This window comes from Alligator sinensis, unplaced genomic scaffold, assembly GCF_000455745.1.
Source record: "Alligator sinensis unplaced genomic scaffold, ASM45574v1 scaffold466_1, whole genome shotgun sequence".
Taxonomy (NCBI): Eukaryota; Metazoa; Chordata; order Crocodylia; family Alligatoridae; genus Alligator; species Alligator sinensis.
This window is the reverse complement of record NW_005842406.1, coordinates 1,350,601-1,363,658: the sequence shown is the minus strand read 5'-3', so window position 1 is coordinate 1,363,658 and position 13,058 is coordinate 1,350,601. Positions and strand designations below refer to the sequence as shown.

The 13,058-nt window shown below is 39.6% G+C and overlaps 1 protein-coding gene across 1 annotated transcript in view; it reads left to right on the top strand.

Annotated features, from left to right (window-relative positions):
- QDPR (quinoid dihydropteridine reductase) overlaps positions 1-8,310 on the top strand; it is a gene marked incomplete at its 5' end in the record, with an annotated part of 14,636 nt that extends 6,326 nt beyond the window's left edge. Inside the window, 4 exons of the mRNA XM_014522865.1 lie at positions 399-539; positions 2,939-3,047; positions 5,136-5,219; positions 7,517-8,310. Of these exons, the coding sequence (XP_014378351.1) occupies positions 399-539; positions 2,939-3,047; positions 5,136-5,219; positions 7,517-7,622 (440 nt within the window). The remainder of the gene's footprint in view (positions 1-398; positions 540-2,938; positions 3,048-5,135; positions 5,220-7,516) is intronic.
- Between the last annotated feature and the right edge of the window lie 4,748 nt (positions 8,311-13,058).

Sequence of the window (13,058 nt, the reverse complement as noted above, 5' to 3'; positions counted from 1 at the left end):
GGGAAAGATGTATGTAGTACTATTTCGTTCTGTGTGATGGGAAGTGAGCTTAAAGTAGACCAGTGGTTCTTAACTATTTTAGACTTAAGGCACCCCTTAGGAAATGCCAGTTTTTAGTTTTGCTATTTTTTTGACTATGGAAAACTACAGCAATTTCACTGTTGCAGTGAACTCGGAAAGATCACAGCAGGTCAGGATGTTTTTAATACTATAGATTTCTATTTGAAATCTCTGGAGGTTTTTTTGTGAATCATGTTTGCATACCTAACAGTGCTAACATTGTATAGCACCCTGGAGCACCCTTCAAAGGATCTCCAGGCAATCTGCTTGAGAATCACTGAACTAGAAAATGAGTTTTGTCTTCTAAATTTTTGCCTCGTAATTGTCTTGTTTACCAGCTTTATACAAAAATTGTGACCTGATGTGGAAGCAGAGTGTTTGGACATCAACTATATCCAGTCACTTAGCTACAAAACATTTGAAAGAAGGAGGTTTGTTGACTCTGACAGGAGCCAAAGCTGCTTTAGCTGGAACCCCAGGTAAAAAATAAAATATGTTGCTTGCTTTGATGTCTGTTACAATTGTTATATGCCACTTCTAATTATTCTCAGTTGAGAAACAATAGTTTTATTTCTTCTTTTTTTTTTTTTTTTTTTTTTTACCATATTATGGGAAACAGCTGTTTGAATTGCTTCAGGAAATTTGTAACCGTTACAGATGGAAATAATACCAAATAGTTCTTTTGTTTGCATGACACCGTCAAACTAAGTACTTAAATCTTAGTTGACAGGCTTTGGTGAAACCTGACTTAGCATATGATAAGAATGCCTACAGGGGTTTTTACGGGTGATATCTTTTATTGAACCAACTGCATGGTTGGAATAAAGTTAGACAAGCTTTTCAACATAAGGCATTCTTCAGGTCTGAGGAAAAAGCAAATGAAAAGCTTTACTTGCAACAGCGCAAAACTTTTTGGAAAAGGTTAAACTCCATATTTGCTTTTCTGAAAGGCAGAGTTCTTATTTACCTAGGTTAGTGATAACTCGCCTGATATTATTGAGCATGCTCATCCTGCCCACGTTCTACTTCTAATGAACTTAGCTTCAGAAACAGACAAGGTTGCTGACCTTCTGTCTTGATCTACTTGAGCTGTCTAGTGTGATCCTTGAAAATGTACCTTGCAGTCTTTGATCACATTCCTGTTTTCTTGCTTAAGAGAAGAAAATCTGGCAGCAATTTCAAAAAATACATACTCTGGCAGTGGGAGAGTGAAGACAAAGGTTAACATCCCTTTAAAGCCAGAAGGATTATCATTAAAATTATGAAATGCTTTGTAAAACTAAAAACTGAAGGGAAGTAATTATACCTGTGTCTTTATATTTTGGAAAACTATTGTGTTTTCTAATTTATAATGCATCTTATATGATTGAATGTTTAAAGATGAATCTAATACACTCTGAAGATAAAAATCCTTTATTATAGAAAATGAACAGGATAGGAGTTTTTCTTTTTGTAACCGACTGGCCATATGCTGTTAATGTTCCCAAGGTTCCCATATTTGCAATCTCATGATGTTTTGTTAGGACAGAAAATCTAATTAATTTGCTTTCAATTTGCTTTGTTTGAGCTGGATGGTTTCAATCACTGTGGATATTTTTAAAGATGTAAGCAGTGCCCTAGGCAAACACAACTTATTAAATATCAGGAGAAATTGAGAAAATTGTTGCTCACAGCTACCATGGATCTTATAGGCTCATTGAGTAATTAATTATGTTCCCTTCCTTCTCTTGTGATATATTTTCTTTACAATAGAGCATAATTTTCCTATTTGAGAGCAATGGCTAAATGACAACTGCCTAGTGCTGACTGAAGAAGTGGAAAAAATATAGTGGATATAGAAGGGGTTCAGGAATAAATAACAAAAGAATTTAGCAGCATGAAGAGACTTCAATATAATGGAAGATAAGAAAGATTTGATTTAGAGGGGAGAGAGAGGGTGCAAGCATATATTGATTTAGAGGGGATATATCAGTGGGATACAAATAATGATTAAAAAGTAGGTAAATCAGTCACTTCTTAGTACATGGAAAAAGTAGGATATTTGGTGAAATGGAGGCAAAACTTGTACCATATCAAAGGAAATATTTCTTTACACAGTGCATAATTATCTGTGAAATTAATGGTCACAAGATACTAAGACCACAAGCACATTGGAATTGAAAGGAAAGATGAAGATATTGTAGGGAATGAGAACATATTCAGTTACCATAGACAAAATAAATGTCATTGAGAGAAACTCCTCTGTCTTTCAGAACATAATCCAACTTGTAACTGGGAGGGTTTAGGAAAATGCTTTCCATATGGACAGGTTTAGTCATTTTTCCTTTTGAGATTTCTTGTACCTTCCTTCAAAGCAGCTGAGCAAGTATGGCTAAAAAACATGTAAGCCTGAGTGGTAACTCAGTAAGTAGCTCAGCAGTCTTAAAATCAGTGGGACTACTTAAAGTATATAAATATTTGCAAGGTTGGATGAAAGAGAATAGATGCCACTTCTGTATATTTATAAATATAAAAGTTATAGTGCTATGTTATGGAGCATCTTACCTGAAAAGGGTGTTCTGATTTCCTGGTGCAATTTGAGACGGATACCCAAGCATACCAGAACTTTAAAAAATAATATTTTTACCTCTGTGGTGCTGGGTATATTAATTCCTATTATAGTAACAAAATTCTTTATAATCTAGCAGGTGTTTTCTCAATGTGTATATGTAATGTGAACATAAATGGGTTTATGTGCTAAAAGACTGCTGATGTTGATAAACTGGAATAGATGACTCTAAGCCTACTCTTCAAATAATGCAGATCTTCATTGTATTTTAAACGGTGCTTATTAGTGAAAAGGTTTGGAGTTTTTAATACTGTTGTTTGTAATTGTCAGGGATGATTGGATACGGCATGGCAAAGGGAGCAGTGCACCAGCTCTGTCAGAGTTTAGCTGGCACAAATAATGGTTTGCCATCTGGTTCTGCTGCAGTTGCTGTTCTACCGTAAGTAGTTGCATAGCTACCTCTGCTATTGCATTGTTTAATTTAAATGGTGTTCTACTAGGTTGTCACATGGATATTCTTCAGGCTCTATCCAGATTACAGGGATAACTATCTAAACACAGCTGTGGCTCCTCAGGGCTGGGGGACATCTTAGTGTTCTGGAATATGTATCTTGCAAGTCACAGGTATTGCCATAAACAGTAACATGGACTCTTATTTTGTGTTTAGACAGAAAAAAAGTGTTTATTATGGATGCTAGAGAGTCAGGTTTTAACTCTACTAGAATGTTTAGTTACAGCCATGTTTCAACATGGTTATTCTTTACTATAGATCAGAGTCTAAAAACAGACACATGACACAATTTAAGATGTGTTTTACAGCTCACAGAAAAGTATAGTAGTGCAATGTTTGTCGTGTGTCAATTAGCAGAAAGTGCTTTTACATATTTGACTTCTACTGTCACTTAACATGCAAATAACAACTTCACCTAAGTAAAAATTAAGTTTGACATAAGTTTACAGCAACACCTGATAAGAGCAACATACCCCAGGAACATTTTTAGTTTCATGTGTTCAGCTGATAGGCCTGATAACAGCAACTGCCCCTTAGGGGCATAGCGCTGAGACACTGACATGTTGCTACTCTCAGTAGGGATCTCTGGAATTTGGGCTGGAAGTGTGTGGTGGCTGCTTCACTTTTGGAGTTTCACCCGTGTACCCACTGCCAGTCGCTGCCTGTGCAGCTGCAGTTTTCCCTTTGGCCATTGGGTGTGAGTGGTGAGTGATGGGGCCATGCTGCCAATCAGCAACTGTGGGCGGGGCGCACAAGGGAAACTCCCAAGATTAAAGAAGCTACTATGCTGCACACTTCCAGCATGAATTACAGAGATCCGTAACTATCAGGCATCAGTTGTATTTGCATTATCAGGGTGCCCTAATCATGGACCAGGTCTACCCTGTGTTGTTCGACACTTTATAAATATACAACAAAAGATAATCCCTGTCCTGAAGAGCTTAAGTCTGCATCAGCAGTATTTTCTGGTGGCAGAATGACTTGGCTCGGGTCCAAGGTGGGCTGGCACTAGGACTCAGCTGCAGTCCCCACCATCTTGCCACAGTGTGGTATGGGTGAAGAGCCCTAATGCCTGGCTGCTGCTCAGCAGCACTGAAGTCCACTGCCACAGAAACGTCACCAAAGCCCCAGTGACTTATGACCCATTTTCTGTATTATCTATCAAACTCTACCTTTGTAATGCCAGCTGGTGTACTGGTGAAAGCTACAAACCCTTCCTACAGAAATGGAGTTTCTGTTGAAGGGCAAAATATTGCGTATCCTTTCTCTGCAGAGTTTGTTGGGGAATTAAAGTCGTTTCACAAGTCTTTAGGGAAAACCAAAAGGTTTAATTCCTCGCTGTACTACAGCAGCTTTATTAACAGCTAACTATAAGTTGTTTTCTTGTCTTGGTGGAGATGTTACCTGGATGGCCTAATAGTCTGCCTAAATTCTCTGCTAGTCTAGTTAAGGTTTTGAGGAGTTTTTTGTGCTGGTCCCATACCCAATTTTTCAAGGTTTAAGAGTACTGCATCATGACTTAAAAATTATCTGAACTCCTCTAATTGCATCCCCCCATCACCTCCCTTACAAACCTATTTGGAGCAGAGAATGATGATATACAGAACATTTACATAAGTATTCTACTTCTCCAGCAGAATACTAGTAACAACACACAGCAAGTTCAAACTGGTCTCTTGGCTTCAGGGGATTTCAGATGTCTATAGATAGATGCCCTGAGAAGTGTTGTTCTTGTATCGGAGGGTACAAGAGAATAATAATTATGCATGGGATTTTGATTTACAACTGACTTATATACTTTTGAAAAACTTGCCCTCTATGTCATCCTTAATTATAAATACAGATTACAATTTTATATAAGCAATGGTTATGTGGCATTAAGAGACCTACAGGATTCAAGAAAAATGTATACATTTCTGGCTTTCACTGTCCTTAAAACTGAGCAAGAGAAGAGGATGGACGGCTCTTATCAGAAACATGATAAACAAATGAAAGGCTTATCTTTTTCAATCGCAGGGTTACCTTGGATACACCAGTGAACAGGAAATCAATGCCTGATGCAGATACCAGCTCCTGGACACCGTTAGAGTTCATTGCAGAGTGAGTACATGCACAATGACTAAGCAATTTCTAGCTATCACTTTTATCCCAGTTGTTTCCTTCTAAATCTTCACTCCTAAAATGTTTGTCTTACTACATGGATTTGGATGGGTTTACACACTTCATTCTCCATGCCTCAGTGTTAGGGTGGGCATTAGGGCTATCTGCTTAGCAAGTGAAAATTAGCATAACTGCAAACTTCAGTGTATATGCACAAGGTTCAACTAAGGATCTGACTCTGGGCATTTTAGTTAGCCAGCCTTGTAAAACATGCACACAATTAAATTAAGTCATGGACAGCTGTGTCAGACATAAGTACACTGGTTTAAAATTGAACTGTAACAAAAGTGTTTATGCCTTTTATTGCTCCTGGTAGGTAAGTTTTCTGCCCCTCTTTATGTACATCTCCTTTCCTTTTTCTTCCTAGCAGATAAACCCTGCTATTTTCTGATTATCTCATGTGTAAAATAAATCACTTGCTGTGAACGATGTGGCAAAGGGGACATGAAAGGGATTTTCCATTTCCTTTAAAGCATGACTTCTTTTGGGAGTGTGGGAAGGAAATGAGTTCCCTTTCATGTATCAGAAGGGGCATAAAACAGTTTAGTCTGCAGTTTACCTTGTAACTTTAAACTAGGTAAATCAAGGTCATTTAGACCTGAGCTGAACCTCCATGTTTACCTGGCAACATTGGTCTTAGAGCTTTTGTTTTGACTTTCCATTTTTTTGCCTTTTTGACTTCATTAATTGGAAATTGGGTTTAAGAATGTTTTAGGCAGCTGCTTGAGGTACCTTACTTAAAAGACCACTGTCAATCTAGCTAATAACTTTTCCTGCTCAAAGTAAATAAAATGAGGGGTTTTAACTTGGTCATTAAAAATGACGCTCTCCCAGTGTGTCTAATGGCACATAGACATGCAAGCTCATGTGCTGAAGTCTACAAGGCACATGCAACACTCTGCAGAGACACCTGAGCTAGGTCTGCCCACTCTAGCCCTGGAACCAGAAGCAGTAGAGCCACATTAATTTGGCACTGCACCTGGGCCAGGGTATCCTGCTTCTCAGTGGAGGTGTCTAGTGTAGTGCTGTGTCTGGGCTAATGTGGCTCTATTGATTCTATCTCTAGAGCTACCATGGATGAATGTTGTTATCTTTCAGAGCTAACTGCCTTGCCCTTCAGGTGTCTCTGTTCAACCTTTCCTTGTGCCATAAAAGCATCCCTTGAAAACACCTACTCTCTTTTTTCTTTTTGTGTAAACTAATTACAAGTTGACAGTGCACCTGCTATGGCTGTTTAAATAGTGCACCTGCTATGGCTGTTTAGGTGTTCTACACTTAAAACTATTCTTGACTGTAAACCCTATTGAAATAGTCTGAAAGACAAAGACATTGCAAGTCAAAATAGAAACCTTCTAGGGGACTGTCACAACCCAAGGGTGTGATTTTTGTTTTGTGTGCGCTTTGGCACCACTGAATTATTTTCCCGCCAATTTGTAGCTTTCTTTGCAGTGTGCATTTCTTCTTTGCAGCTAAGAAATGCACATTGCAAGGAGTTCCCGCCATTTGTATTCTAATTCGAGCCCCATTATTGGCTTGCGTTAAATTATTCACGCGTGGTGGCTAGTGATCGGCTTGCTAGCCGTATAAAAGGCTTGAGTGGTTTCCGCCCAAGTTGGAGGACTCCACGAACACCAGGAGGAGGAGACTTCACGTCTTGTGAAGATCTCTAAGCGCTGCGGAGCCTATTGGACCCAGCGTATTCAAAGAAGGCAACAGGGGTCTGATCAGCCTCTCCCCGTCACCGAGCGCAATCCTTGACGTATCCCTCTTCCCTGCGCACAAAAAGGATCCACGGAGCCTCGACAACTCCGTGGGAGTGATCCGAGTACTGTCGGAGTCCTCAAACGAGGATTTAAGTGGAGTTTTGCCTGGGAAACTGTCCAGCCTACACCGCGACCATCTTCGGTGTAAGTAAACAATCTTGAATCAACCATTATGCGTCCGTGCCTAATTCTAGCGTGTCGCCTGCTTTCTCTGACCCAGCGTGCCTGGGCTGCTGGCCACAGCCCGCGCAGCGCAAAAAAGGGCCCGGATCGCTCCCGGCCCGCACAGGGACAACTGTTCCAAGTAAGCACATAGCTTCTGCTCAGGTCCAAAAGTCCTTATTTTTCAAGTGGTGCACTCTGTCTGAATAGACTGCATGTGGAACAGGAATTGGGAAGAGATTATGGCCAACTGGCTTTTATTTTACAGTTCCTGCCTAGATGCCCTTTATAGTTTTGTATTTTTTTTAACAGGACCTTTTATGACTGGATCACAGGAAAGAACAGACCCAACTCAGGCAGTTTAATCCAAGTGATAACCACAGGAGGGAAGACTGAACTAGTAGCAGCACATCTTTGAGGTTGATCAGTGGAATTGTTTCTGAAAATGTAGCAACAAAACTATTGCAAACTAACGTCTTAGTCAAGTTTGGGTCGTGTATTGTATGCAGTGATTACATCTGTGGAACAAGATATTGAGTAACACTTCTTGTTAGATGTGAGCCGGTGGCATTTATATATCAAACAGTATTGAATTAAAGGCTGCAAATATGCTAATCCTGAATTTTAATTACCTATATCAAGGCTGTCCAACTTCTAGACTGGGGGGGGACCATGTGCTGTGTGCAGCCCGGCCTTTCCTCACCACATGCACAGCATGAACAGTGAAGACTCGCTCTTGGTGGTGCAGGGGGCTCCTTTTGTGGTGTGGCAGCCCAAATGTCCCCCTACTGCATGTGCTAAAACCCTCTCATTGTCCAGCCCCACCAGGCCCTGCCTGCAAGAGCAGACGCAGAAAGCAGAATCTTCAGAAGGGAGGGGGAGCCTGACCACTGGCCACCTAAAGCTGCCAGAATGGTGGCAGCAGCAGCAGCTGCCATATGGGAGCCAGGGACCATATGTGGCTTGTGGGCCACCAGGTGGACAGCCCTGATGTACATGTTTTAAATTGTAGTGGTGGTTATATCCAAAATTGTGCTTAATTCTGTGCTGTATCCACATATGTAAGTGGAAGTTTCTGTCTGTCTCTGTATCTTTCTAGTAACTCTTTAGAAGTCCATCCTTAATGGACTGACTGAGGTCAATTCTGTGCTGTATCCACATATGTAAGTGGAAGTTTCTGTCTGTCTCTGTATCTTTCTAGTAACTCTTTTTTGAATGTTTCTGGAATATTTGTTCTTTTTGCTTATCTGGGAATATCAGTTCAGTGCTCTTTTTTTGTGGGTTGTAACAATAGACACCATCACCACTGTATATAAAGGCCCAATCATGTTACCCTTTCTTATGCAAGTATTCTTTACTGATTTAAGGCTGCATAAGGGCTACTTGCATGAGAAGGGATTGCAAGATAGAGCCCTTAATTTGCCTTAAAACATCTAAACTTCTGCTAGTCCAGCAGTTATTGTGATGTGAAAGCAGACAGTCATCTTGCCTTGGAGTGTGGTATAATGTGTTTTGTATAACTAATGATGGTTCTTTACTACCTAAGCAAGCAAAATATCTGGGAACAAAAAAAAAAAGGAAAAGAAACTCAGAATCTACTATTAAAACACAAAATATTTTGAGCTAAATAAATATATATATTGTCTTAATGAATTAGTTGATCTGTTTCATTAAAATTGAAACTTTTTATGTAACATTTATAGTCAGGTTTGTACAGCACTTTCAAGTGGGAAGCTGATGCCCACTGCATGTAGGAACACTTTTCCAGGTTTTGTACTTTCTTTCACTTAATTGAGTTCTGCAAAATGTAATTATTTTTCTACTGTATATGGGAAAGAGATTGCTTTCCCCTGCCCTCTTACATAGGAGAATACTTTAGAAAAGAATTTGTCTGCTATCCAATTATACTCATCTGGAGATGAGATTTGAATTGGAGAGTTCAGCATTCACTTCTGCAGAACACAGGCATATATAACATTGGGAGCTAGTCTTGTCTGGATTGGTATGGGGTCTATTGAGAAACTACTGAAGTCAAGTCTTCTGCAAAGCATGCTTAGTGTAGACATGGGAAATGTCTGTCTTATCTTTATGGAAATGTGTACATGACTCAGCATCCCCATTCACTTTGTATAGTAAGCCCTTCTCACTGAGTGGGTAAATTCTTCTGTCTTAAGACAGAAGAATAGTCGCATATATGGCAGTTGGTCTATCAAGAATTGTCAGCTTATGCATGCAGGTGCCTGTGAGCTCGAATTGAAGAACATCACCCAGATCATTAACTTTTAACAACTGTTAATCAGAGGGAAAAGAGCATGTACCAGAAAGACATAACTTTGAGAGAAAAAAAATGATGTATTAGTGTACTAAGATTCTTATCCCATTGCAGAAAGATAGAACACAGGACATTTGAAAAGAGCGAAAGAGTTTTTGTTGCAAGGATGCATTTGTGCAGGTCTTGCTTTACTAATGTTCATTGTCTTCCAGTTGACTAATGATGTCCTGTTCCAAAAAAGACTTCAGTGCATCACTGCAAAAATGTGGTGGGTATATGGCTTCTAAGACAGCAGTTTAGGCTCTTCTGGATCTGCATAAGGAACAGTGGTGAAACACAGATCCTGAATCAGGCATGCAGTCACAGAACCCTAGGGCTGTGGAGGCCCAGGGCCTCCTGCTAAGATGGAGCTTGTTCCCAAAGAGTCTGTAATGCTGTGGATCCATGGCAGCTGGGGCCATCTGTGGGCTGCTGGCTAGAGAAGTAGCATTATACGAACTGACTTCTTTGACACATTTTTCCAGGGACTAGTGACATGGAAGAGACTCTTTAAAAAAAAAAAAAAATCTTAAGATGTGCAGCCAATTTGATAATGCAGTGTATCACACATCCCTCTTTTGTGATACAAATCTCTGCATAATAGAACAGAAGAGATATCTCGAATAGGGGGGAAAAAAAAGAAAATGCATAGTATATCTACCTGTATACTAAGATCCTATCCTCTTGGCTTGTTAGGATTCTACATGGGTGTAATTGTCTACTAATGCAAAAAAGGCAGCAAGAACAGGGCCATAAAACAGGATTCACAATATTGGTGCCCTGGGCTCTGTTAGCACCTTTTATTTTCCTCTCAGCTGCCAAATTACCAGCTGCCTACTTGATTCATGTAGGCTATGTGATGGATGTGGAAATGCCAGGTAATAACCTAGGAATACTGAGATGTAACAGTTGTATGACTGCTATATGTGGCCTGCCCTGTGAAGGAAAGTTATTGGATTTTGGGTTTTAAGACTTTCACATTACATTGTGAATGTATTGATCTAGCTTAGTAAGTGGCTGCAGGAAAAAATAGGTTGAAGAGTATAACCCAAGGGCTTGCCAGTTAAGTAGTCTCTAAGTAGATAGTGGTTAGGAAGAACTGCAGGAAACTAGTTTGCTTCTAGGCTCCAGTCCACAATGACATGGCTTTTGCACAGCAAGGAACTACAGGTTGAAAGATGCAAACAGGTAAAACTCTTTAAGAGAAACAGCAGAGATTGATTGTCAGCAGCTCATGAGGAGGTGCTGTTATAGGAGAGGCTCTGCTGAAGAATGTAAAGGAGTTGAATCTCCCCCCCATAAGCTTTAGTGAAGGAAGGCAAATAAATGTAGGGGCTAAAAACCTGTTTTTCCTTTGTCCTAAATGACTGGTACTCTTAAGGGGCTGTTTGGTCACTGGCTGCCCTCATCAAAGCTGAAGGAAAGAAAACTGTAAATACTAGACGTGCTGAGATAGGAATGACAGCCTTCCAAGAGTAGGGGAATTGTGTGATTCCATGTTTATGCATTATGTCAAGACTCAAGTAGGTAGACCTGCTGTTGTGGTTCAGTGGTAGAATCTTTGTCTGCTATGTAGGAGATCCAGGTTTGATTCCTAGACGCACATATAACTACAGCCATTGAGGCACCGAACCTCTGGACTTGGTCTGGCCTTTGGACCTTGTCTTTAAAGGTGAGTTAGAAAGTCTGAGCAGCCTCCACTCCTCCCTACTCCTGCCTAGGATGCATGCATCGAAGGTCCTGGTGACCTCTCACGTATATACCATGGTCCATGATACAGAAGGATTGATGGTTACCTACTAAATAAGTAGGTTTTTGAAGAGACCAGCAGGCGGAAGCTGTGCAGTTAGCCCAGGAAATGTGACTGCCGGTTGTATGCATATGTCAGACACCACTGTACAGATGCAATGTAAACTATGACTAGGTAGGAATAATGGCAGTGTCTTCATGGTGGTGGAAACAGACAGACAATTCTTTAATACAGTATATACTTATATATGAATTAAACTTTTGGAGAAATGGCATTATGTTTACTAAAGCACAGCTAAATTATAAAAGTTGAGGCAAACAGGGTTGATATTAATAGTAAATTAATGTAGTAGTTTTAAAAAATCAAAGATCTCTCAGTATTCAAAAGTAAGCTATTTAGACATTTCCAGCAATGAATGGCTAGGATATTGACCTGTTATGCTAAGGCCTCCATCCTGCAAAAACATACTCATTTATTTAACTTTGCACTCCGTGAGCAGTCCTATTGATTGGCAGAATCATTGGTTAAAACTACACCACATGGGACTTCAAAAGGGCTACTGGCATGCATAACTAAGTATTGTAGGGCTGGGCTTGATGTTTTCAGATTTCACTGTGAAGTAATCTAAAAAATAACATAATAAAGAACTTTAGGAATTCTTATATTTTAACACCAGACCTTGTTTTCTTTGACTACTTATGTAATCTAAATTAGTTCTTAAAACGTATATATTTAATTGGAAAATTATCCGTTTGTCATGAATTAACCAATGGAAAATATCCATTATTCACAGACAATGAAAGTTTAAAAATGTATGATATTCCATATCTAAAGAAAATGGATGCACTCAGTCACAGTAAACGTATGATTTTTCAAGGAATTTAATATCTGTAAGAGGTTATCAAATATGATTGTATCTACTTCTGAACCATTTATGAATTGCAGGTCTTAATCAACCCCAAATTATTTCTTTTGTGGAAATAATTCATTTTGTTTTAGTGGGCTGAAGAATTGGGAGCAGAATAAGAACATAGACCAAAAGAGTATTATTTCATTTTTTTGTTCCCACACCTCTCTCTCCTCCTTTGTTGTTCAGCCAGAAGGCAGCAAGTAGTAATTGCAAAGGGAGAGACATTTTATACTAATCTTGTGGCATTGAGCCAGGTGAGAAGTACGTAGATATCTTAAACTGTCAGATACTGGCATTCCCATAGCCCCTTAGATACCTCATTCTAAAGATTTGCTTATATAAATAGTTGGCCAGCATGGCAAGCCTTTGAATGTTAAGTCTATAATAATTCCTCTGTGAAGTAATTCCAAAATGTATAGATAAATTGTGAGCAATCTTCAAAAATGCCAGTAGAGGGCAGAAACTTTCAGTACATTAACTCCCATTGCATATGTGGCTATTTAACAGGATTTTAAATGTTTGTTTCAGCTACATAGATCTCTCTGCTGTCTCTTCCTCCTTTCCTGCCCAAGCCTCAGTCTTTCAGATGCAGTACAAAACCAAATTCATACCTTCCCATGTTCTGTATGGAGTATCAGACCCACCCCCATTTCAAGAAGTTCCTACTATTTAGACCACTTTGGTTATATCTTAAAAAAATGTTTGCTGCTGCTGCTCCAGCCTCAGGGTGCCATAGTTATGGAAGAGGCACGACAGCACGGTATGCCATTACAGAGATGAGCTGTTGACATGTTATTGGCAGTTATATTGTTCAGGCATGCTCTGTCATGCAGCTTTATTCAAGGGCCTAGATGCGACTAGGATGGGAGGAGGGGAGTATTTA